Genomic DNA, 26,375 nt, shown 5'->3' on the forward strand with positions numbered 1-26,375 from the left:
TCTCTCCCTACCGCTCCACGACTGCTCCAACAACGCTCGGGCGGTGTGACCAGGCCTTAACGAACATGGAACATGACTGAGTTGAGTAAGATATGGGACCGGGGCACAGCTGGGTGAATAGACTAGAGATGCTGTGGGATCACACCTTTGTCACCCTCTGTCAACATGGAGAGATAGAATAGAGAATGACAGAGCAGACATTTGGAAATCATTTAACAGGTTTGTCATTCCATGGTTTCTATCTAGGGGTAGACTATGCTGGGTTCATGACCACAGGGTCTAGGTAAGGGGTGACATAGAAGTTATTCCCTGTCTGTCTACCTAGCACTGTCATGTAATGTAGGTATGTAATGGAGAATGGTTACCATTTCATGAATAAACTATTTTGTATACTTATTAGAATATCAATCTTTTACTTCTTCTTAGGAAGACTTAACTAAGGCCGTGTTTATGCTTCCACTTTTGAGGCCAGAATCAGCGTTTCCAAACGTGATTAGTCCAAAACACGGTTGCGTCCATGCTTACTTTCATTTAAACGCTGTTTCAAAACGGCAATCTTAACTCACAAAAAGGTGTGTTTGTAAACGTTGTTTGACCAGAATCAGGTTTTCTGGGGAAGTATGAACAGAACCATGATTGTAAACGTGTTTAAATGACGTCATTTGGTACATGCTTCTGGTGAGATGAGAATCCACGGGCAAATACAGTCGCTTTGCCCCATGTTATCTCCACGATATAACAACACTCGGAAAAAAAAACTTTCAAAAAAGGCGCGCCCAATTTGACCTCGCTTTCCTGCGAAGCCAGCTGGAGATCATGATTTCGCCTCTGAAAAGTTAAGCATAAACAGCACTCCAGAACCACGTTTACAATCGGCGTTTTGAATCGACGTTTGAGAACGCCGATTCTGTCCTCGCAATGGAAGCATAAACACACCCTAAGTATCAGCTAGTGTAGGTATAAGTCGGTCGATATAACAACCCTATTGTAAAGTTATACTCTTTCAGCAAAGTTTGTTTGATGGGAAATGCTTGGCACACTCCAATAAGAGTGCATGAACAACACCATCTTAAGTACAATATAGGCCTATTTGTACTTTTTTGCATCTGTATCATCATCTAGGCCTAGATATTTCAAGGTTTTGGGGCTATAATAAATATTCTCAGAATAACAGATATAGTTAGATTCACAAAATAGTACAGAAAATCAATATAAAATAAGGAAAAAAAAATTAAAAGGGACCATGCAACTTAGAACTCTTCATCACTGTTGCAAATGGCAAGGATTAAACCTTTGTCTTAGAGCTTTAATGACATGGAAAAGAAGCTATATCTAAAAATACAATTTTACAGAGAGGGGTGGGGGTAACCATCACTGGTCACTAAAATCAAGCTCAATTAGATATGTTAGGGAAGGTCGATTGGAAGGGGGGGGGGGGTTAAAAGCAGGATGTTTCTAGCGCCATCAGTGGTTTATGTGTCATCTTCCCTGACGTGAAGGATGTATTAAAAAAAGATCAACCTCTGAAAACAAAACCAGTAATTATTATTCTAGAAATAAACCCTTGTACCTCAGCAAAAATCATTTGGTGAGGCCTTGTCATCTCCCCTTCAGATACAAGCCTATACCTGAACTTAAACTCTAAAGGCAGCTGGGAACTTTATTCAGGATTGTCTGACCTTTACAGACTACGTGATTGTTAATAGAAAATGTATGTGGCAATTTTGTACAACCATAACCATTAAAAATTCTGAGAGGTATCGCCTGCAGGGTGTTCTCAGACAGGGTATACATGCAGAGGCCTTCAACAATTTATAGCTTTTAAAGATATTTTATAATATCCATTTTATCTAAATCTTTCAAGAATAAAAATCATGGTTGATTAAATGCTATAAAAAGATTTGGTATACATCTCATTCAATCATCAACAATATTTTGGTTAACTATCGACAGTTAATAATTTTCCTTAAATGGTAGAATGAACTTGTTATTCTTTACAACAGCAAACAAAAACGTCTCAGAAGCTGATCTGAAAAATCTACATAGGCCTGTGCAATGAATTAAAAAACTTTCTTGAAATAGGCTTAGAGTTATTTTGAGCTATAAATGGTGATGTTTTTATCAGATTTAAAGTGGATAAATATTTTGACCAGAGGGTTGGAGGTTTAGGTTTGACTCATCCTTCCTTGAAATGGAAGTCTGACCTCTATTGGACCAGAGTTCTAATCTTGGATCTGGTCCAGTTATATATCCTGGACCAAGATATCCAACATCAGATCAACAAACACCAGGTCAGATAGCCATTAGAGTTATCTGAATACATGAACACTAATGTCCATTTGGTTCTTTCTTAACAAATCATTATCAGCTCAGTTGGAGGCAACAAGTTTAGTGACCAATGTTTTGAACCAAGTGAAGCATCAATCCTAATTATCAGGTCCATAAAAGAGGACCCCAAGCCAGCCAGGTGAAATGACCATCATTTTAAACAATAAAAAAAAACTCTGAGCCTTGTTATATTCAACTGCATTTTCTTAAACATTCAATTGTAAATGATTTATTTGCTGGTAGTAACCTAACAATGGAATTGCTTTCAGTATAATTTTTGTATATATAATGAAATCTATTTTATTCCAGCTAAAATACGATATTACCTTTATATCAAATCACATTTTACCTTCGTTTGGGATAATAAATATAACCTTAAATCCATTTCAAGAGAGAAAATGGCATTTGAAATAAGTGTAGGTATTGCATAGAAAAAATATTCACCAAATTTTCATGTTTCAATATGAAGTATATGAATACAGTAGATAGTCCCATCAGTAAGTTTTTAAATGTATTTTTTCCCTCATGCCAGTAGGTCAGAATACCTTTATTGAGTAAAATTTCCATTATCAAAAACATGATAAAAGCAATGCCCTAGATGAAAAAAAAAATACTACTCATACAATATTGTGAATCTTAAGCCTTCCATCCATTCCTCCCATTACCTCCCCTTTGAGGACCAATCAACTCTGGAGTTCAATCCTGTTAATTACACCAAAGCTGTTACATGATGTCAAAGTCAATGGATAACAATACCCTCCAATTATGAAATATGACCTCACTAAACACTGAATCACCATCACAGTAGCAGGGTGATTGAGTTTCCATTGTCTGGCTTTTGACATACTAACAAGTCTTGTGGTCCAGCCTCATATTTAACCTAATCAGATAATTATATCACCTGCTCAGTGCTAGAAGGATGTTAGGGGCATAAAGAGGGATATGGTCTGCTGTCCTTCTTGCTCTCATTCAGTCAGAGTGATGTGTATGGCACCTAATTGCCATTCAAGGTGGCACCATGAAGTCATGAACCAAGTGCAGATACAAACATAAAGAATAAATGTAGAAGGAAACAATTTCAATATGTTTAGAATCTCCCTATCAGGAAATATCCTTGTCTACACATATCTCTTTGATGTGAATCGGATGGTAAATCATGGTATCTGTCTTGTGAACAATACATTTCTACAACTTCCTTTCTCACTCAATCTCTCTATCCAGAGCCAATACTATTCACATGCCAAAAATACATGGAGGTTGAGGATAAATTGACTTTAAAAAGGTCAACTATAGCCCCAATAATTTGTAAAATAGCCCATGTAAACTACCTACCATTGGATTCAATGCAATAAGTTATTTGGGAAGAACAAAGGCTAGAAAAAAAATCTCCTTTTAGGAATAATATTACAAGCTAAAATCAATGAAGAGGTGCAATATCACCATAGAAATAGAAATTCACTGATATATTTTGAATCAGACTTGTTAAATCAAGACTTCTATGGACAAATATTAACTACGTCATACGCAACAATATTGGAAAGAATAATCTAAACTACTTCAAGAGGTGATATGGAATAGCTCCACCTATTGTCAGATATCAGACAGTTTCCAAAGTGAGCGTAATAGGCAAATTTTCTGTGAGTTCTATCTTAAACCTACAGACTTATAGGTCTTAACTGGATGAGATCTGATTACTGGGTCTTCTGAGCATTCTCCTGAGCAGAACTAAATATATCTGACATTTCAAGAAGAGATTAGAGCCAGAAGCTTGGATAAGATACCCAGATCATCTTAGCCTTTACAGATTTAGAAGGGCTTCTTGAATCTACTAATCCACATATCAGGTTTCCATTCATTGTGATCATTTCTATTTGAAGCCTTATTCATTCCCTTTTCTTTCTATCATCTCTTCACACTATCTTCTTACCTATGTGAGCTTTCAAAATAGAAAGCTGGTCATTTTCCAATATACCTGGCTTTGATCGCTATGAGGTTCTCATAACTTCATTTGGGTGACTTAAAAAAAAAATCATCTATCAGTAGGATATGGAAGACTGTCAAACCCATCTTTTATCAATTCACTACCATCATACTGTTGATCTGTGTGTTTGCTATTGTCTTTTTTTTAACATGACAGCTAGAGAACTACCCCTCATTTGGATTTTCCTCCAAATGAAGCTCACCTTCAATTTTCTGGTCTCAATGTGTGACTTTTATTAATGCTTAATACTTTGTGATACACCCCCTGAATAAGGCCGAGATAATCTGGATATGCCTGAGGTGGAATTAATACGCAAGTATGGTGTATATAGTAGAGAATTAGAGGGATATATTTCCCTACATGGCTCCTGACTATATTCCAATAAGCAGAACTCTCCAATCAATCTATGCTTCCAAATGATTTGTCACTACTTCTAGCAAGAAGTAAAGATGCCTTATATCAATGCTGTCAAGTGCATGACCTGAAAGAATTTGTCAAGTCTTATATCTCAGTCATTCCCAATTTCATCTTTTCTCAAGTTATTTTGACCGTAACCTTGCCTCATCAATGGAAAGCAAGTAAAGTTCAACCTGACATTCTCCTGCAGACCAATTCTCCTCAAGAGGCAATTCATAGGATGAAAATCACATGACTTTGAATGTTGAAATGTAAAACAGCCACAGGTTATTCATATAATATTTCCAAAGACCTAAAATATAATGACACTGACAAGCTCATTCCTGTAGGAATTACAACATTTCCGTAATCAATGAATGGATTAAAATCAGTGGTCCAATATCAAGTCCAAATCACCTTCTAACAGATAAATATTTGAGAAAGAGAGAGTTCAGAGCGAGTATTTAAGGGCTCGTCATGCATAATTATACCAAATGATACAGTTTTTCCTGAAAAGGATATAACAAAATCCTCAACCTCATTACACCATATAGCAATGCATAATTTCAATTGAGTTATAGGTACATAGATTAGTTGGTTGTAACATACCTCATCAAGGCACTGATCGTAGGTATCTCTCTGGTTTTCATTCTCCAGAACAAGAGCAGAGTTCTCTGATTCCAACTGTCGTAATCTCTCTAGAAGAGCTGACTTCTCCTTCACAACCTCCTCCTTGCTCACAACCTGAAAAAAATTATATAAAAATAACTGCATAACAGGAAATGCTATGTCAAATGTAAATAAAAAATATATTGTGAACAGAAGAAGGAAAGCATATTTTTTTATAATCTCCCAACTCCAAATTCTTTCATCTCCATTTTTTCCATCTCTCCCTCAATATCTATCTCTATCTCTAATTTTTCCATTCTGGCTGTCTTTCTTTCCATTTGTTCCATTTTCTCTCATCCAAGATCTCCTTATCTTCTTGATATCCCTTTTTTTACCCCTCTCTTCTTCAGATCCATCTCACTTTCTTTATGCATCTTTGCCCAATCTTGTTTTCTATTCCACATACTAAGAATCTTGCTACAGGATTGGTCAGCAGTTGGTCATGTGATAAAGGGTATTTCCCCCATCAATCATAACTCGCAGTGATGGACCTTTTTTATTTCGCTGCTCTTTTTCAGCCCATGGGGTCATGAATTAGTTTGAGTATGCGCAAATTTTGCCACTCAATTTTCGGTCCATCATTCTCCATCACCTGCAGTGACGATCGCACAAGATCTAGATGGTTGTGCGCAGTGCACATACGCACAAAAAGTTCTGCCAAATCAAATATCAGAAAATGATTTACCATATCATTAATATTCTTCATGTTATATCCTTTATATCTATCTCCTTTGGTATGGCTACTCTCAATCCTATCCTCTGTAACAGCTGAAACCTGGACACAGCAGCCTGGTACAACAAAGAGCGTCTCCCTTCTTATCATGGTGAGATCCATTCATACAACTCAACAAACAGCTAGGAATCTATACACTATATACATCCAAACTTCAAGATCTGATCTCTATCAGGTTCAGTGCTGCCCTGGGCTTCTTTTATATCTTACCCTACAATCACTCTCTTCCCAAACTACCAGAATAAATTGAAGCAGAAGTGAGGGGTTCTTCCTTTGTGGCGGTTACAGCTCCTATTAACGTCAAAGCGAGTCTGCTCACTCCTGCAATGCGTTTCAGAAGGGGGTTTATCAGGGTAGATTATCGACTGCTTTAGGCTCTCAGTGTGCCCCTGATGAATGCTACTGCTATCAAAGCTCTAGCTTCCTTCCTGGTTAGTTAAAACCATTCAGCATCTCAAACCATCATCTCAACCGCCAAGTTCCAAGTCAAGATGGATGGGTGGACAAATGCATCATCAAACCAATCCTGACTGAACTGACATTTTAACGACATCTTTCAATGTCATGAGCACTTTTCTACAAGTGATGACTAGATGCAAACAATTAGTCAGTTCTACTTTTAACCAAAATCTTCCTTTATGTTAACATAACATCAAATCTGGCCTGAGAATCTATCTTCCTTTAAATATGTTTCCTTCCTTTATAGGGACGCAGCTGCCAGGAGAGTGGTGTATTCATGTCCTGTGACGTACTTGTAACACAATTGCTGGGAGTGGGGGTATTGATGGTAAATCTTTAAATAATTATATATGACAGTCTATCATGAAAGAACATTCAGCAGGTGTTTGAATTCATCTTAGCCCTATATGTCTAAACTGGAGGAAATATGAAGGAATTATCTTTCAAAAATGAAGAGTGCAGCGGTATACTGTTAAGTAATCTTTGTTGAATCGTGGTATTGTTGCAGCAAACTCTTCACTGCAATCTGGGGTGGTATTCTGAGGTCATTTTATCTTTAAAATATTTTATTTTATCTCTTAAAATGAAATTGGTATTCTGAGATGACATTTTATCTCTCAGATAAAATTTACAATTTTATCTTGCGTATAAATTTTATCTTGCGTAACTTTTAATGATACGCAACAAAACAGTGCCTGCGTAGACAAAGGCATCGCGTATCTGGGTATTGCAACGCAGATGATGTGCTTGCGCCCAAGATAGTTTGAAGAAAAAAATAAAAATAAACTTAAAAGAGGGTAGGGGCTATTTTATCTCCGCGACGTTGATTTCACCAATATTTCTAGGTGAATTAACCCCAAATGTTGACATGAAAATGAAGAAAAATTATATATTTATTAAGAATAACACCTTAACGTTATTCCTGTACAATAAGAAAGTATTTCATAAGACTTGTCTTTACTAATATTGTCTTTGAAATGATGCTTGAAAAGATGCGATACAGACCTCGAAAAAAGATGAGAGCATTGTCCTTTTTGTTAAAAAGAAATCTCTGTAAAGACGCGCGAGCGTATAGTGCAAGCGTATTTGAAGTAAAAAATTAACGCAATCTCACTCCTTTGCCACACCTCCTTGTGGAATGGATTTCCATTGGTTGACTGACACGAAAGAGCTATAAAAGCGCGTTTCTAATTGGATATTGATTAAAAAGTAGGTGTGTCTTACAGAGATAAAATGAAGATAAAATGGTTCTCAGAATACCAATTTGGAGAGATTTTAAGGGCATTTTATCTCACTGATTTTAACGGAGATAAAATATTTTATTTTATCTGAGATAAAATGGATCTCAGAATACCACCCCAGGTTCTAATATTGAATAAAGACAAGAATGTTTTTATCAGTGCATCGTCTCGAATCCCAACACAAAATTATCCTTTCTCATGGCACTTTTTAATATTGAGCTTAAATTTAGAAGGTTATTAGTTACCTTCATAACCATGCCACCATATTGACCCTATGACTTGACAATATTCTTCCAAAAAATTCAAGGGTTTTCCCTAAAAAATTGTGATTAAACTTGACAAGTGATTTCTCTCAGGTGGGGCCATAAACAAGGTCCATATTTTGGTGAGGGAAGCTCCTCCTATCCTTCCTTTCATATATTCTGAAGCAAAATTTAAAAAAAATAAAAAGAAGGGGACAGAATGTGCCCTTAATCAAAACCAGTAACTTTGAAATTGTAAGATGTATCGGTATAACCTGGAATTGAACCAGTTTTCATTATGTCCATTCAGCAATGGAATAGAGACTTCCTCCTACTCAGTAGCCTTAATTCCGGTACCTGACTCATTTCTAAATTAATGTTAGGAACATACATGAAAGAATCACATGCCCCCTAAATCTGTCCTTACGTCAGTTGTGATGAATTTAAACATTTCTACACTTCAGAGCCATAGGCAATTTAGATATGATCTTTTAAATGAATCATGTGGACCCTATTTTAGTTGCATACATGTGTGACAAATGCATAAAGGTAATGCTGTTCAATCATAGAAATTGAGGTTTTCTCCATTCCTTTCCTAATCTATTCTTATCATACTATCCTTCTTTTTCCACTTGATATATTCAACTTAATGTTAGTAATAATTTATTTTAAAAATGATGCAAACATAATTCTATGAATAATATTCTGTTTTTTAAAATAACACTTATTATCCCAGCATTGTTCATAATTTACATACTATACCCTGGTCAATCTTAATGTCAAATCATAAAATGACCATTTCTCCTCCCAAGGGAGCTTGCTGGTCAAGCTCTATTCCTTAGGTACACACATGCCAATTTATATTAAACATTAATGTACGCATCCTCCTGGATACCTATCAAACACCTGGGTGGAGAGCGATAAACATAGATAGGTGCCTTTGAAAAGGACATTAGCATCTGGTGGGATCTGAACCCCCAACTATTAAATTAAGAGTCAAATGAACAAACCACTACTACAGTATGACACCACCACAAAAGCCTTTTCACACTAGATAATACACCTCGGGGAGTGAGATGATATTGATCAGATTTATTGATCATATTTAGAACAAACAAAGTACTGTAACACTCCTATACAAACCTTTCTCTCAAATACTCTAAAGGAATAACATTATACTTTACATAGGAAACAATAATTCAAATTGTTTGAATATATTAGGATTATTCAATTGTGACAGGAACAAATGCATGTATAACTAATAATTGCTACCATCCCAATCTCAATTATCATTCAACAATTTTAATTGGTGAAATGGAATGGTAAGTGATTTATTTTTAATTTAGTTTATGTCAAATTCTATGGAACAAATTCTTACAAATTATAATATAGGGATTTGTGTTAAGAGAAAGAGCTTTCCTTTCTTAGCTCGATATAAAATTCTAATTGACAGCATTAATATTAATTTAAAAAAAAACAGAGGAGCATTTCATCAATATTTTTGTCCAACAAGTTGTTAGATCTGACAACTTCCCTGGATTTTGATTGGCTGAGAAGTACTGTTACCTATGGTAACTGTTGGATAAAATAGGATTTGTCAGATAAAACATCCGACAGGTCCTTTCGTGAAACGCTCCCCAGGACATTGTACCAATGCTACATGTAACACATCCAAGGAGAGTTTTAAATTCAATTTTATTCATTTTGAAAAATTCATATTATAAAATCCTGGAGATGTAAAAAAAGGGTAATTTAACAAACAATATACTGAGATAAAAGGCAGAGGATGGGGATTGTGGTCCATCTAGTGACTAGTCCATTCATTGTCTCTACTATTTATATTTTCCACATTCATCCATGAATGGGGTGATCGTAACGTACATCCATGCTTTTATGTTGCACAATTGATGTAATTAAACCCCCAGGCTATCCTTTCTAAATAATTCCCATTTCCATTCAAATCTAATTGCAAATAAATTGACATTATATTAGCCTCAGCATGGTCATAGATAGAAACAAAGGGTGAAATATAATCAGAAAGGATTAACATTAATCAAACAAGATCTCTCTTCATTGTGCAACCAATACATTCAAATGAGTATCGGATTCTTCAAAGAACATTGTTTGTCGTCAAAGTATCTGGGTTAGGTTAGGATGAATCCTCCTCCCTCTTCATTAACTCATTCGTTATGCCACAATTATTATCAAGACTATACTAATGCCTCTTAAATTCTACTCTAGAATCTTGACAACATCAATTAACCCAATTCTACGGTAAAATCCCTTTCGTCTATAACTGTACCTCATCCTGCTCCCTCTCTCTCTCTCTTACAATGTCTTTCCCATCTCCTTTCTCTCTATCAATGCAGACTCTTTTTTGTCTATCCTTATTTATCATCCATCTCATCTCATTCACTTCCCATCCGTCTCCCTTCTTCTCCTCGCCTAACCGTCTCCCATTCTCCCTTTCAAACTGCTACTCCTTGACAAATGCCATTATAAAATTGCATTTAATAATTTAGGATAGAACACCCTCCATTTGAGTCACACACAAACCTGTAGAGATTAGGAAACTGATACATTGGATCAGGCTATCATGGGAAAAGGGAGTATAGCCAGATTTCTAAATGTTGTTAGGAATGTTTTGTGGAAAACATGAGTAACATGATCACACTGTACTGTACTGAAAAGATTGACCCCTTTTCAAAATGTAATTAAATTTACTTAAGAGGTATTCTGCTCTGCCTTCCAAATTCTGAAAACTTCTATATACAGCTTTAAAAATAAAGTTTACACCAATGGCGAGCAAAATAATTCAGCTTTGAAAGTTTTGGGGATTTTTTTCAATTGGATTTTATTAAGTTTGCTTCTTTATTCATGATGAGCTTTTTTATATTCTTAAGATGCCCATAGGTGTTTCCTTTCCAACTGGCAAACAAATTCCACTTCGTTACCATGGAAATTAATTCCAAGTTTATTGAGTCATCAATAGTACTAAACCTATCAATCAAGCAATTAATTTTCATAAATTGTAGCTCTTACTCATCCGTTCATAAATCCATATAATTTCCTCTGTGTCTTCAGAGTCTAAGCTATGACAAGCGCTGACCGCCAATATCCAGGAGTGAATTATCTTCAAGTCTTATCCTACAGATTAGTTCAGATTAGCTATCAACCTGAACCGAACCACTTCCCTCAGTTTGACATACAATGTATGTCAAATTGTCATGTATCAGGAATACAGGGTGAAATGATTGAAGGAAATTATAGGAAAAGGGAACTGATTTGTCATTAAATATGAATATAAAATATAAGCTCTATTGTTTTACACTCGGGTGATAAGTGTCTTAATAGTGTTTTAGTATTAGTTATCACCCAAAGAATTGCTCTCTACAGCTCTCTTTTCAATATAACCACTCTTTATCCAAATCTCCCCTCTCTCTCTATATCATCATTTAATATACATCAATAATAAAAAAATCTCCCTCAGTCATTCATATGTCACATCCAACACAAGTAATCACTTCCATTCACAAGTGTCACACAAGACAATGAGTTTAGAGTTGTAAAGTGGCATTTTCACTTGACAAAGATAAAATTCAGACATCCATGTTTTTGACAAAAGTGAAACCACTTGGCATTTTTGGGAGCCCAACTTTCAAAGCCTTCTCTATCCATATTAGAAAAGTAATTCAATTTCCATGATTGCCCTCAACTGTCTCGTTTGTCAACCTGAATAAAAGAGACAGAAGTACAGAAATTGAAGAGTACTATGGGTGAATTTATGAGGGTCTGTACTGGGAGTGTTTCCCCTATGTGGGAATGGGATGTTCACGCCTTACTTTCATGGGTTAGATCTGATGAGATCATCATTTGACAGTATCGTTCTAATAATTATTCTGACTATAAATTCAAGAAATATTATGGAGAAACTTTCAAAGAGTAGTCAGCTTGACTCTAAATATTAATGCTTTACTCTAGAAACAGCTAACAATATTCATGCAATGTGCCCAAACTATCATAAAAAATAATGAAGTAGAAGAAATGCGAGAAGAAAGATCACCTTGCTCATTCTTGTTCTCTCGTTGCATCTCTTAACTTAAAAAAAAAACAATACACAAAAATAGTTTGCCTGGTGAATAAAAAAAAAATTGTCAGACACTTGGATTTAGATTGGTCTAGCAACACCCTTGAAAACCATGATGTCATGCCTTTCATATTAATTCATGTCAGGTTTAATTTCATGACCAAGAGGAAACTCTGGTCGGACCGGTCTTCTTAAGTAGACGTTACTGTGACACAAGCATCACACTGGATCAATGGTTGGGTGTATGATAAATGTCAAACATTTCCTATGTTAGAGCTTCAATGTGGTACCTCATTTCTTGTTTTGAGATTGATGGTCAGTAAGGGGTGAGATTTCAACATCTCAGGCTGAATTCTATGATCAGCAAGAACAAATGGCTTCAGATTTTAAGAGGCGCATGAGATTGGGAGGAGGGGGCATTTACATCTCATTTATCCACGTGCTCTCTAAACCGTTAAAATGGAGTTTGTGAAATGACAAGACCCTTCTGCAAACATCAACTTCTGTCTGGAACAGGCAAAATGGTAAAAATTGGTAACCTCTCAGGGTCTACATTGGTTCCTTTCAAGATCAGGTGTGTGTTTCCATAAAGCTGCTCGTAAGTTAAGAGCGACTTGTGAAACTTTCTTTCATACTAACTAATCACCAATGAACATTTAATGGTGAAAATCATTTACCACAAGAAAGGACCACCAGTTGTTCTTAAAGTCACTCTTTACTTACAAACAACTTTGTGAAACGCCCCCCTCCCATCTCATCAGACTTTTAATCAATGCCAAATGGCAACTCAAAAAAGTCCTTAATACAATGATTGTTTGAGAGCCTAATGTAACAGTAAACTTATTAAGCTCCACATAGGGTCACCCATGGAGATCTAGATAGTCTGTATGACAGAGAGTTAATAATCCTCACAAATGATCGTAAGTTTACTTTGTCAGACCATGGAGTAGAGTACTGATAACCCACTGGTTAGATTGAGCCCAATTATTCTTACCTTTAATTCAAGTTGCTTGTTGGATACCACTACATTACAGTTTTCTCTCTCCACATCACTAAGACCAGTGTCAGTTGATGATAACCCATTCTATTGTCATGGAAACAAAAGAACATGATGTGTGAATTCATTAAGACAGGGCTTAAGCACTTTTAGCAGGTCTGAAACTTAAGTGCTGAATCCAAGAGTCTTGAGGTATGAGTTAGGGTTACATATGACAGTATCCCCCCCCCCCCCTTGATCCTGGATCAAACCAAGGAAAAATAACACATACTTAGAGAATGATGATCAAATAATATTTATTGGGCGTGTTTCATCGAGATTTTGCAATCATGGTAAAATTTCACACTTTTCCTCATTAAAATTTGAAACCAAAAGTTTAAAATTCCTATCTGAACATGTGGCAACCTATTGTGAGTCTATCAAAAGGTTCCTGAAAAACAAATCTGCAAATATCCTACGATTCTTATAATAAAATACAAAATAAATATTGAACTGTGACATTACATCAGGTTGAGGAGATAAATGTTTAGTGAAAATAAGCAAAACCTTTGAAATGTCACTATTTCTTATTTTTCATTCATTTTTTATTTCAATTTTTGGCAATATGTTAGTTGAATTTTTCTCTTTTTATCCAAATCAATTTTTGGAGGGTGGACTTAACTTCTATACAAAGAAAAGCTTTCAATTAACTACAGTGATCTAAATCAGCAATTAGATGACAGAGAGGTAACCCAAATCATTTCTAAAGTCATTATTACCTGTAACCGTTTACAACTCTCAGCATTATCACAAAGTGAGTTCACACTACTAGCACTCCTCAGCCGAATGATCTCTTCTTGTAATGCTTCCAGCTGAGCATTGCATGACTTATTCTCTGCTACAGCACCCTCTAGTTGCTTCTCCAGAGAACTACGGGCCTCACGCTCTTGCATCAGCTCCCGCATCGTCGTCTCTTTCTGCAGTAAGAAGAAAGGAAATCAACTTTATTATAGTTAGGCCTGTTAGCACATGTACCTGGATTTAAGCTTAAATGAGAAGACATTGTTTTTACATTCTTAAGTTTACAGTTCTGGGACTTGGATCAGAAACCAATTTAGTTTGCATGTTTTTGTAAAACCTTTTTACAACACACACAAAAGGAACATACATAGGTAAACAGAGAGCTAGATGAAGATAATGGTAAACCACGATATGGTACTTCTTCATTAATTAAAAAACGCCCTTCAAAGGTCCTCCTGGATTGAAATTTTACATCATAAAGGGAGAGAAAGTTTGGATGGAGGGTGAAAGAAAGGTAGTCAAGAGTAGTAGGGGATGAACTCGGTATACCCTGCTATTAAAATGGTATACTCACATATTTCATGATGAGGACAAATCCTTTCAAATAAATCATAAAACTTGCTTCAGAATTCAGATTAATACAGTTCACATATTATTTTTCAAATAAAAATGATTGTCCTTGGTGCCACTCATTGGAAAGAACCACATCACCATGTCACACAAACGATTGTCTTGTCGCTCATGAACTTTTCACCTAGAGTACCATGCCTGGTGCAAACCAATCAAATGACTTCCCCTATTCCTTCCAAATGCCCCATCCAATCAAAATGCTGCTAAAAAACAAAAGATGACAGCCCCCTCCAACGGATGATAAGATGGAAAGGGCATGATCTAAGGTGTTACAGACTGGAAACACGAGAAGAAAATAGTTAGTCCTCCAGGGGACGACTGATTCAAGCTTTTCAGTTTCTGCTGGTGAGCATAACTTCCATCCTGAATAAAGTATGGTGGGTGAACTTGGTTTGCACCTCACTCCGAAGCATTAGTTATCCTACCTTAAACAGTTACCATGATGACCCCTCACACAGGGTGATGCCCTCCATAATAACAACAAATACTTGACTATTTCTTAAGTTTATTCAACTAATCAAGCAATAAAAATCACACTAGATGTAAGAGGAGCTCATTACGGGACAAATCAAGAGGCCTCTTAGCTGAAATGTATTTCACACCCAGCTCCGTCGATGAGGTTAACATTTCATTTCATCTATTGATAATTCATGGCCGGGGGGCACTACTGAGCCTCTGCCCAGTAATTGAGGAAAGCGTAGGATAGGCTGATGTGAGTCACAGCACTGGGATATCCCAAGGAAAATAGGCAACATCTTTATCATATTTTTTTCCTTGTCCTCTCCTTTCTTTCCTAATTTTCTTTCTAATAGCATGGTAAGATGACATAATGACTTCAGATCTTTCTATCTTGCTTGAGAACTTGGCTTGGGAACTGTTGAACCCTACAAGAATTCTCTACTAACACAATCACGAATAATAAATTTCATCAATTCCTAAACTCAATTTGCTATAAATGTATGTTACTTTAACAAATGTTTTTTTTTTTAGATTAACAACTCTCTTTTCTTCAATTCAATACCATTTTTTTCTTCTGTTTGGAATAAAGAAATATCCAATATCAGAATGTGGAAATGCCTTAAAATCATGTTACCTCTATATCAATCATATAACCGAATCATTGTGATTACCATAGAGAAATCCAATACTAAATCTGAAATTGGCTGCAAACATAGCTGACAAACCCTACTATGATGGTGTTACATGAATCTCTCCTCCCTCTTTTTTCCGTAAAAAATTTGTAATTTAATATTTTCAAGAGCTAAAATTCATCTAATGTGTCCTTGATATCATTGTATTGTTTGTCTTGAGAGTTTTCGCCTTGACAGTAAGCCCTCCGGGATTCTGAGGTCCTCATCACCTTCCCCCAGCTTCCAATCATCACACGATTGATTTTATTTCAGATAACAGCTTGTTCCTAATTTCATATTAAGGAAATAATTTTTAACCCTCCTCGTTCGTTATGCTGATTTGGGCCTATTATTACATTCCTTGGTTTCTCTTTTTTTCTGCAGCTGACAATTAAGGCTCTCTGATTGCATCAGTTTGGGGAAATTTCCTCCTAATTTTGGACGGGATAAAATCAATTGCACTTGTTATTGTTTGTGTTTTTCCTGAGGCAATCATGTGTAGATGACACCTCTACATTCACATGACGAGAGCATGAATGAAAACGGCATCATGTGTCGCGGGCTCGGCAAACAAAGAGATTGAAGATAGCCAAGAATAGAAGAACCTGGGGGAGGGGGTGTTTCATGAAAGTTTTGTCACTGATTTCCTGCGACTAATGTGCTCTGGACCAATCACAAGCTAAAATTTGCACCAGCTTATATACCTGTCTATGAAAATTACAAGAACTTTCATGAAATCCTACCCAGTTTGTATTTCAATAAATAAAATGGGTAAAAAGCAAAGACCTAGGGAAGGGGGGGTAGTAAATAGGAAGGGATGTTAAAGGGAAGTTACCACCCTGACAACAGTAGAAATGTATGGCAATAATTAGAGAAACACTTAAGTCATAATTTGACCAGGCCCAGACATAAACAATGAAATCGTGATTGTTCAAATCTTGTAATACTTTATCAATAAGTTATTGGTTTGTCTAAGTCCTTCATTTATTCATACATTATACTTCATTTCATTATTAGAGCAAAGCATAAGAGAGACCAACAACCTCAATGAGAGGAGGATGATCATTTACATTTTTTTATTTAGTAGAAAATAATATAGTTATTTTCATGACTTATTATTCTAAGCCTAGCAATCACTATGATACTTATTAAAAGAATATAATAAGAATGATGTAATCTGGTTTAACAGAAATTAAATGTGCATGAATTTACTTGAAAACAAATTATACAGAACTGGGAGATAATTAACAATAAAAAAAAGGAAAATTTTTTCACCTTTAGATTTCATGAAGAAATGAGAAGGGAGAGGGGCAAATATTAGAACGTATCAAATAACCTGTCACTCAAACGCATGCAAGTATGCATAATTTCACGAGATTGAAAGAGACACAAACATTAACCACAGTACAGAATAGATTATGATGGGTGAAATTAATCAGAGAGGCATATAATGTGTTGACTACTTCATCTAAAAATAACAATCTGTCCTGGATTAGGTCAATAGAAGGATCAAAATTAGAGGGGCAGTTGGCTTTCACACATCACTATGAATTATCAAGAGGGGGGCGTTTAACATTATATATATATATATATATGTATATATATACATTTATATAAAAACATAAATTCACTTAATCTAATAGCTGGGAACTTTTCATGATAGCTGTACCATTGTGTTATGAAAACTGATACAAGTACTAGCCCAATACTAATTATAATTAAATATTGAAAACTTGAAGAAAAAATGGCAAGATATCCATGAACCTTATAAGAATTTTTAACGAAAAAATTATTTCGTGTATAATTTAACATTAAAAGTAAATGCTAGATATAATCCACTATGGAGATTAAAGTAAGAAGATATTAATTTTAAAGACAGAAGGAGGTGTGAATGCTCCGGAGATTTATTATATACAATGAGATGCAGAAATGTAATGAAATTTGATTCATCGTGTAGGGTGATTGCCCTGAGCATGTCATAATCAATTCAATCTACAAACATCCAATGTCACCATAGAGAAGATAATTTGAAAATTCATTCTCTATGAGATCAGTAGAAACTACCTCAAACCTAGTTGCAAAGAATGAAATTGCATAGATGTAACAAAAATAGAAGTTAATAAGTGAAGACTGGAAGCCAAGAAATGCACATTGAACCATAAAGTATAGACAGAAGCAGGATATGATTGTGTTTGTTTTTATTGGACCTAAGTCCTTTTGTTTTAATTGAAACTACCAATGAGTATCTTGTTTGAAGAGTTTTCTGACACCTAATTGTGCCAAGGTGTAACAATTGCCACTGGCAGTGACAACGCTTTTCCTTTTCACTTTTCTACAACTGTCCTGTTAAAGTACAAAAGCAGACCAGCCAAACCGTTTCGCCCTCCAAGGTGGCTCTTACTCAGAGTGTTGCTGTGGTCTTCAAACTACTTACACTCTCAAAAGAAAAGGAAAGATGATTGAATTTTTGATCTTGGTCCTGAAATCAGACACCTCCTGACATCGTCCAGGAAATTTGACGAAACTCGAGATCGACAATCCCCCTCCATTAACGTTCCTTGCAGCGCTGGGCATTTGTTCGGGTGGAGATCCTGGCGTGAAAATCTTCGCCAAGCTGAACAATGATAATAGGGCATGAATTTGTAATCTGCCAGTGTGTTAAGCCTGGCTTTCGGGAATCCGCAGTGGCCACTGGGGGTTTATAATCGAAAGTGTCGGTCTTTGCCCTTTTTGGGAAACTATTCCATTTAAAGTTCCATCTGAACTCCTCCATTCTTCATCATATACTTGCACTCTACAGCTGTATCTACTCATATCTGCCTATGCTTCCTTCATAATCACATTCATTTTATCTAATCTCTTAACAAACAAGAACAAAGTGCACTTTATGAAGACTGATGATGATGCTAAACCCATTTTTCCCCCTCTTGCTACCTTTTGCAAGGATCCGACGCTGTAAAAAACAGCTTTTAAGCTTCTATCAAATTTTTTTTTTACGTCAGCTCACACATTTTCTTGCAGCTAGTGGGGCCCCCTTGCCACCTATGTTACACCTTTCAAAATGCCTTGATCAAGGTAACAAATAACACATTGCTCACGTAAATGCAACATAAAATCACACACGTGGGACAAAGTGAATCTGAAGATGGTGACTAACGTCATGGATGTCAAAACTAATTTGGTGGGAAGTATGTCCCTGAACAACAAAGGCTGTTTCTAATATGTACCTGTAAAGGAGCTCATAAAGAGATAAAATCCTGATCATATTTTGAACAGTAAACTACTTTTTAAAAGATCATTATATTCATCATAAGCAGAGGCAATGATCCTGGGAGGGGGGGCAGGGGGGTGATGGCCCCACCAGTGAAAGTATTGGGGGGCAAACACATCATTTTGCCCCCCCCCAATAATTCTGCAAGTGCAAAAAATAAAATAAGATTGCTATGTTTACAAAGAAATCAGCGAGCGAGATTGAGATGCACAACTCGTTCTTTATTTAAAATCTTGCTCAAAATGTCCGCTTTTCAGATTGGAATATAAAAAAATGTTCAGCTCGCGGTTCACGCTCGCATCATTTCTGCAGCAAAACCCATAATTTTCATGATTAAATAGGTGAATAGAATGTCCCGTTTTCAGTTCTAAACCTCAAAAGAACTCCTGCTTCGATTTGCAATAATCTTTTGTTGGATAAATATCTTGTTCTTTATTAAAATCATCCATCAAAATCAATATTTTTTCAGATCGAAATATCAAAATTTTCAGCTCACGCTTCGCACTCGCATCTACGTTTTTTTTTTTAGATACCCATCTTAATCATTGGAACCAAAAATGCTTAGAATATCAAGCTTTCAGGTCAGAATATAAAGAAATTTCAGCTCGTGCTCGCATTAATTTGTTGGTGAGATATGTATGTATATATATATATATAGAGAGAGAGACATAGAGACAGAGGCATATATATATATGTGTGTGTGTGTGAGTTTGTTTTGTGTGATCGAGCGCTTTAATTTGGAAAGTTGATTTATGATTTTGCCCCCCCCCATCTGAAAATGGATTGGCACCCCTGATTATAAGACAGGACATAACCCTTACAGGTGTGAGCAATTTCAAGTATTGCAAACAATGTATAAATCAATGTGTGAAGTGACAACCAGTGTCATCCCCCCCCCCAAAAAAAAAAGAAGATTTTTAAGATAAAATATTAAAAAATGCACAATGTAAGTGCTTTTATACTCTAGCCTTGCATATTGAAAATATGAGTTTAACAATTGCATAAAATAAAGTCTCTTTGGACCACAGAACTTTGTTCAAATTCATTATTTGTGGAAATAATTTACAAAGCTCCTGGATCAGTCCTGTGGATCACTCTAAGCATTTAGTTATGGTGGATTGTTCTCATCTTGATTTGTACCTTGACAGCAAAGGTTTCGTTTAATCATGCCATTAAAAATGCATACATGACTTTTTTGTTATGGTACTATGTCATCAAACTATATCCCTTGCAGCAGTTTCTACTCTACAATGACTAATTATTTTGTTGCACAACCAAGGGGGATATCAGAACGAAAATCATCTTTCAATGATTGAAATCTAATCACGGACTCACCCCTTCCTTTTGTCGCACCTCTTCCTTACACCTCTCACTGCTTTCTGAGGAATCAGCCATTTTTGTTCACAAAGCACATCAAATCAAGTCATATTAATACTTGGCAAAATTTTCTTTCTGTTCCACCATGACTCGTCCAATTTCTTTTGACACTCTCATATGAAACTGTGGTCATTGTGACACGGTTCTCGCTATCCTAATCTAAATCAGGTTCTGTCCCGTTTAAGGAGGGAGTTTTCAGGTTACATCCCTCTTCTATACATTTCATGCCAACTTTTACCCCTCCTTTCTCCTTCCATGTCATATGTGAAAGTTTCAGAATATACCTTGCTGTTGAGAAGTTGTATAGTCTAAAGGAACAGACATTTCATCTCCATTTTTTTTTCAAAGTACCTGAAAAAATTGAGACCGCCCCACATTATCAACACAAGTAAAATTTGTAAGCAATAGATTGATCCAGGTAATATCTCTACATTTTTTGTTTGTTTTGTGATTGTATAAAATTTTATTATTTTTCAGAACACACTAAAATACATAACAAAATGATTGATCTTCAAGTTTTAAAAATGATTAGCAATGAGAATATTGACTAAATTTGGGAGATATTTCTTCCCCAACGTCTTATCTCATTACACTCATCTGCCATGTGAGGATAAGATTGTAATATCATAAAAAGTTTTCTGAAACAACAATGATTTTCATCTTGATGAATTTTAAAGAAACGTTTGAGTAAACAAGGAAAACAAGACTAAGTCAAGAAGCAACCCTTTCCCCTCAGGATGAACTTATCCTGAAAAATTATTCTCAAATCAAACCAAATATTCCCAAAGCCATATCCCAACGGGCCTCAGATTCTATGAGGGATGTGCTGGAGAAGGCAAGAGGAAATTACAATAAAAAGTAGGTTCTTCCTCCCCTTTTCAATCTCTCTCTTGCTTTCTATCATTCTCTCCAAACCCTCTTCTTTTCATATTGAAAAGTATCTAACCTTTCTCATTCCCACCAATTGTTCTTTCTATCTCCACCAGTTTTCTTTGTTTTTCTCTCCTTGTAATTTCTTCCACCAAATCTCCCCTTTTGTTCTCTTTACATATACTTGTTCTCTTCATCCCTCTCTCTTTCTTTGACAATTTAACTTTTCTTTTCATCTCTATCCAAATCTCTATCCCTCTCTCTATCCCACTCTCTATCCCTTCCACTCCCCCCTCTCACTCCCTCCACTCTCCCTATCCTTTCATTTCCTATCTAGTCAGCTGGGAGGGTGGTTAGTACAGGATACTATAGTCCCATGACTCTAAAGCTCAAGATTGAGGTTATTATAAGGAGGTCAATATCAGAGGTAGTGCGTCATTGCGAAGACTGTGGACAAGACTAAATGTTTACAGCTTAGCACGAACATCCAAGCTTTCAATTCTTGGAACTTAGAACTTGCACCTCATTGGTTCATGGGTTTGGAAGTGCAGAAGTATAGCCCATGTTTTCTCTTCATTTAGTCTTGTTGGCAGTTTTCACATCGTACACTTCTGTAAAACTTACACAAAACAAACTTGATAAAAGTAACATATAGGCCTACATTATTATGCCTATCATTTCATGAACCTTAAATCATCCATTTCATTTCTTAAAATGGGAAGGTCTGGAGGGGAAAGGAAAAATAGAAATGGAAAGTAAAGAGAAGAAAATATAGAATTGTAATTGGATGTTGACTAAATGAAAGTAAAAAAGATTTTGGCATATAATAGTAAAAATTTTGTACCATCTAAAGTCCAACCCCCCCCCTCCACAAAAAAAAATGATCAAAAGCAGAATGGAAGTGAAAAAATATCAAACATAAAAAAAAAGTACAGAAGGAAAGGATACACGTACAAAATGAATTTTACTATACCTGGGGCCCATTGTAGAAAGAGTTGCAATCAATCGCAACTCTAAAAATCAGGGCAACTTGATTTTCAACCAATCAAAAGTGCGCAGTCGGGACTTGCATTTGATTTTTGGGCTTGCGTTTAAACGCAACTCTTTCTGCAATGTTCAGGCCCCTGGATTGTTAGGTAATGAAAAATTACTCACCATGTTGCCCTCACTCTTGGCTTTAGCTAGCTCCCTCTGGAGTCTGGCTACAGACAGCTTCTCTCTGAAATACATACAAAATAATCATACACATTTGAGGGCATTGACAAGATACAGCTTCATTCAGAGGATCGAAGCTGTGCTATATGTTTTGTTGTGTCGGTGCAAGAACGTAGATAATATCACACTTTGACACTTCACATGCTCACAAAAACGCCTTTAGCAGCGTGCATTAATGGATTGTAACGATGCACAGTGCAGGGTAATGTTTTGCTAAGGGCGTTCTTGCACCAACACAAAGATTTACATTCACTTCTGTTCATTGAAATAAAGAAATGTGGAAGCTAAAATCAAGTATATTATATATCCATTTTATATGGATGTTACTCTAAAGTGTATTTTACATAGACATGTTATTGAAAAAAACTAAATACATTATGGCACTCATTTATGTATGGAAATTAGCACAAAGAAATTAAGCATCAGAATTTGTTAATAATATTTACAGTATCACTGGCTGGCAAGTCTAATAATAAATGTATAATGAAGTGAGAGAGAGAGAGAAAAAAAACATAGTGCCCATGCTAATCAGCACGTACAGATCTGATACAAAGTCAGCACACTGGCTTGAATCAACCATCATCACATCAGAGCATATATTCCCATTACAGATTTAGGGCACCTCAAGAAAAATGTTAATGCTGACAATCTCTAGAGAAGCTTAAGACTATCAGTGATGTATACGCTTCATCCCTTCATCTATCATGTATTCTAAGCCTGGGTCGGACTCTCAGCTCTTTAATGCACCTATGGGACAGCTACACTGCTTAATATCATTCCACCAATGGCTGGTTGAAAAGCAACAAACCGGTGGAGAGGGGCTGATTTGTTGGTAGAGGACTCACTGTCGTATCTGCTTAGCAATGGAGTGTAAGGATCATTAGGATCCGTGACAGTCAATAGACCCAATTCATTAGCACAATGTCTCCCCTTCCTTCCTCCTAAATGTCTTCTTAATGTGTGTTCCATCTTCAGAGCTCTTAAAAATCAGAACATTTTGTCTACCCCTTTTTCCAGCTCCTTCTTTCAACATCCGTTTCATCTAACTCTCACCTGATTTCCCTCCTTATCTATATTATACCTCATTTGGTTCAATCAAATGCTCTGATTATTTCACCATTTTCAATTAATCTATTGATCTAATTAATCTATTCCAACAAATTACAGGCATTCAACAGTCTTTGTTTTCACTTTGAAAAATAAGTTTTATGAATACAGAAGAGGAAGTTATAGAATCTAGTAACTATCTGGAAGCTATCATAGCTGCATTGCTGCGGATGTACTGGTAAAAACCAAAAGCCATGTTTGAAAATACATACAGAATATATTAAAATATTACCTGCTAGGTTGTGTATGGGTTTACACCCTTCAATCTTGTATGAATAATTATTCAATTGATGTTTTAAAACATTTCCCCTCATTACTTTCACCTTTTAAATGTTTTGCTTCAGACCATGTCTACATCTACTAAAGATGAAGAAAATAATATTTGGTATCCACAGTATAATACTTGGTTTGGTGATGAATGCTAACCAATGCAATGGTTTAGAAATATATATATTCAATAACTTTTCAAGAAGTATGGTTTAAACGTCCTACTCCATACTCTTTTTCACCAAAGCCTTAGTAAACTTTTGATTCGGAAAGGATAAAATACACCCCATCTCCATAATAAGAACCCTGGGGGAAAACATGAAAAAAATGAAGAGACAATTCATCACAAAAAAAGAAAAGAAAAAAAAATCAGATTTCAGGCCTTAATATTTTCCAGGACATTATAAGATATACAGATGAATGCAACCTAGCATGGTTTGGTTTGCCATGCAGTATGCGAAATAGTTCTCTGAATTCAATATTGACTTGACACTACGGTGGCTTTCATAAAAGATGGATGACTTACTGTAAAGTATATTTATCCTTCCCAGTTTCTCAAGGAAGCCAATCTGTTATACTTTCATTAAGAACACACATAGAGCCAGGTTGAAGGCAACATAGCAACCATTTATACACACACTTCTTTCGTTCATTTATAAAAATTCACGACATATTGTAGTATCTCCATTTTTTAAAATATATGTCTGTTCTGTTTGAATTGCAATTCAAGTGGAGGCTCCAATTTCTCATCTTTTTTTAATTCAAATTTATGATGCTTATCTGTATTTTTTTTTTCAAGATATGATTGACTTTAATATTTTGAAGCATAAAAATGATAAAAAAAATAATGTGTGAGTTGTATGAGTTTGCACAAAATAGAAGGTTCAAAATGGTTGAGAGAAAAAGGAATGATTGTCCTACAAGTACCTCATTCTCCCTCTCTTAATCTTATCTCTCAGTTTCATGATAAAAGTGACTACTCTCCTTATATATACATTTCGACTTCATCAGAATACTATAATAGGTAACAAATTCAGAAAAAATATGGTATAAAAAACTCACCATATTCCATATGCTTTTATCTTTACTTTACACTCCAGTTAATTCCCCTAAAAATGCAGGTGCTTTTGTCAAAAGTCACACAATCAATTCTGAGGAGGGGTTTGAAAAGAAAAGCAAACCTCTCGTGCAATGCGTTAGCGCTCTTGGATGGGCTTGTGGCAGTTTGTGAGAGAGATGGATCATTTGATGTCAAATTAGATATTCAGGACCCTAGTTCAACAAAAATATATCTATAGCAAAGCACTCCCTCTATTGACAAAACAGGCTTAGTAGCAGTATCAGAGATTTATTAATTTTTACTATATTGGTGTACCAACTGATGATGAGCTAAACACAACTGTCCACTATCTATTTGTAAAAAAGATCATCAAGTTATATATTCAGAGTCTAAATTATTTTACCTTCTTCGATAAGACTTAAACCTGACAACACAGCATATAATCACATTATAACTAAAAATGAAAAGATTTTGATTTTCATTGCTCCTATTTTAATCAAGAAATTTTCTTATGAAAATACTGTATTCATTCATGGTAAGCAACTAAACACATATAGGACTCAGCAAGCATCAAATGATGTTCATTGCATTTTAGTAGAAATAACAAATAATTAAAATGAATAAAATCAGCATTGTATAAAAACTAGAAAACGGATCTTTAGTCAAATAAATAAAGTGGTCCTGAGAACAAATACATGTAGTTACCTGCATGGTCGCCATTATGAGTGAAAGTGGTCAATATAGGAGAGTGAAATACAGAAGAGGTGTAGAAGGGACAAGTGATGGATGAGGGATTTACAGGGAAAAGAAACCAAAGAGAAATACATCTAAAGGGAGATGGGTCATCCTTCATCTAGACGATGCTTGCGGTCAGAGAGATAGATGAGGAGGAATGGGCTGGAGAAATGAGAGAGGAATGATTGTGGTTTGGAGGGGATGTTAACATTCTAAGGAGGAATATGGATAGATGCATCCATGAGATTATATAAAGATGATGATTATCATATTGGTGATGATGATGATGATGGTGGTGGTGGTGGTATAATAGTATACAGCTTGTGGTATTTGTGATGATGAGATCACGATCATCATTAAAACACTTAATGATGTTGATGGTAAGAGAAGTTACTAGTAATTCCTGATGTAGATGATGTGCATGAATACAAGCATGGCAGTGGTACACTGTAAAAACTGTGGTGTTAAAACTGACACCAATTGGTGTTAATAGAGGACCACACCCTGAGGTGTTAAATTTACACACTAGAGATTGAACATAAAACCAAAGAGTATAAATGTAACAACCAAAGGTGTTGTAATAACACCTATAGGTGTAAAACTAACACCACCAATTTAACACCGGTGTAAAATAACTGGTGTGGTCCTCTATGTACACTGGTTAACACCACAGTTTTTGCTGTGTAACTCAATAGAGAAGAAAATGGGCAGATAAGGCTAAGCAAAACATATTACAATCCCTACAATCATGGATACAGTCCAATTGTCCCAAAACTCCCTGGACACTGAAATGAGAAGAG

The 26,375-nt window shown here is 35.7% G+C and overlaps 1 protein-coding gene across 1 annotated transcript in view; it reads right to left on the reverse strand.

Moving 5' to 3' along the window:
• The window catches only part of LOC121428668 (microtubule-associated protein futsch-like), a 63,445-nt gene extending 41,037 nt beyond the window's left edge, over positions 1–22,408 (reverse strand). Inside the window, exons 1-4 of the mRNA XM_041625462.1 lie at positions 22,347–22,408; positions 13,892–14,089; positions 13,131–13,220; positions 5,315–5,449 (exon numbers count right to left, since the gene is read on the reverse strand). Of these exons, the coding sequence (XP_041481396.1) occupies positions 5,315–5,449; positions 13,131–13,220; positions 13,892–14,089; positions 22,347–22,349 (426 nt within the window). The 5' untranslated portion in view covers positions 22,350–22,408. The remainder of the gene's footprint in view (positions 1–5,314; positions 5,450–13,130; positions 13,221–13,891; positions 14,090–22,346) is intronic.
• Positions 22,409–26,375: the final 3,967 nt, after the last annotated feature.

This window comes from Lytechinus variegatus, chromosome 1 (genome assembly GCF_018143015.1).
Source record: "Lytechinus variegatus isolate NC3 chromosome 1, Lvar_3.0, whole genome shotgun sequence".
In the NCBI taxonomy this organism is placed as follows: domain Eukaryota; kingdom Metazoa; phylum Echinodermata; class Echinoidea; order Temnopleuroida; family Toxopneustidae; genus Lytechinus; species Lytechinus variegatus.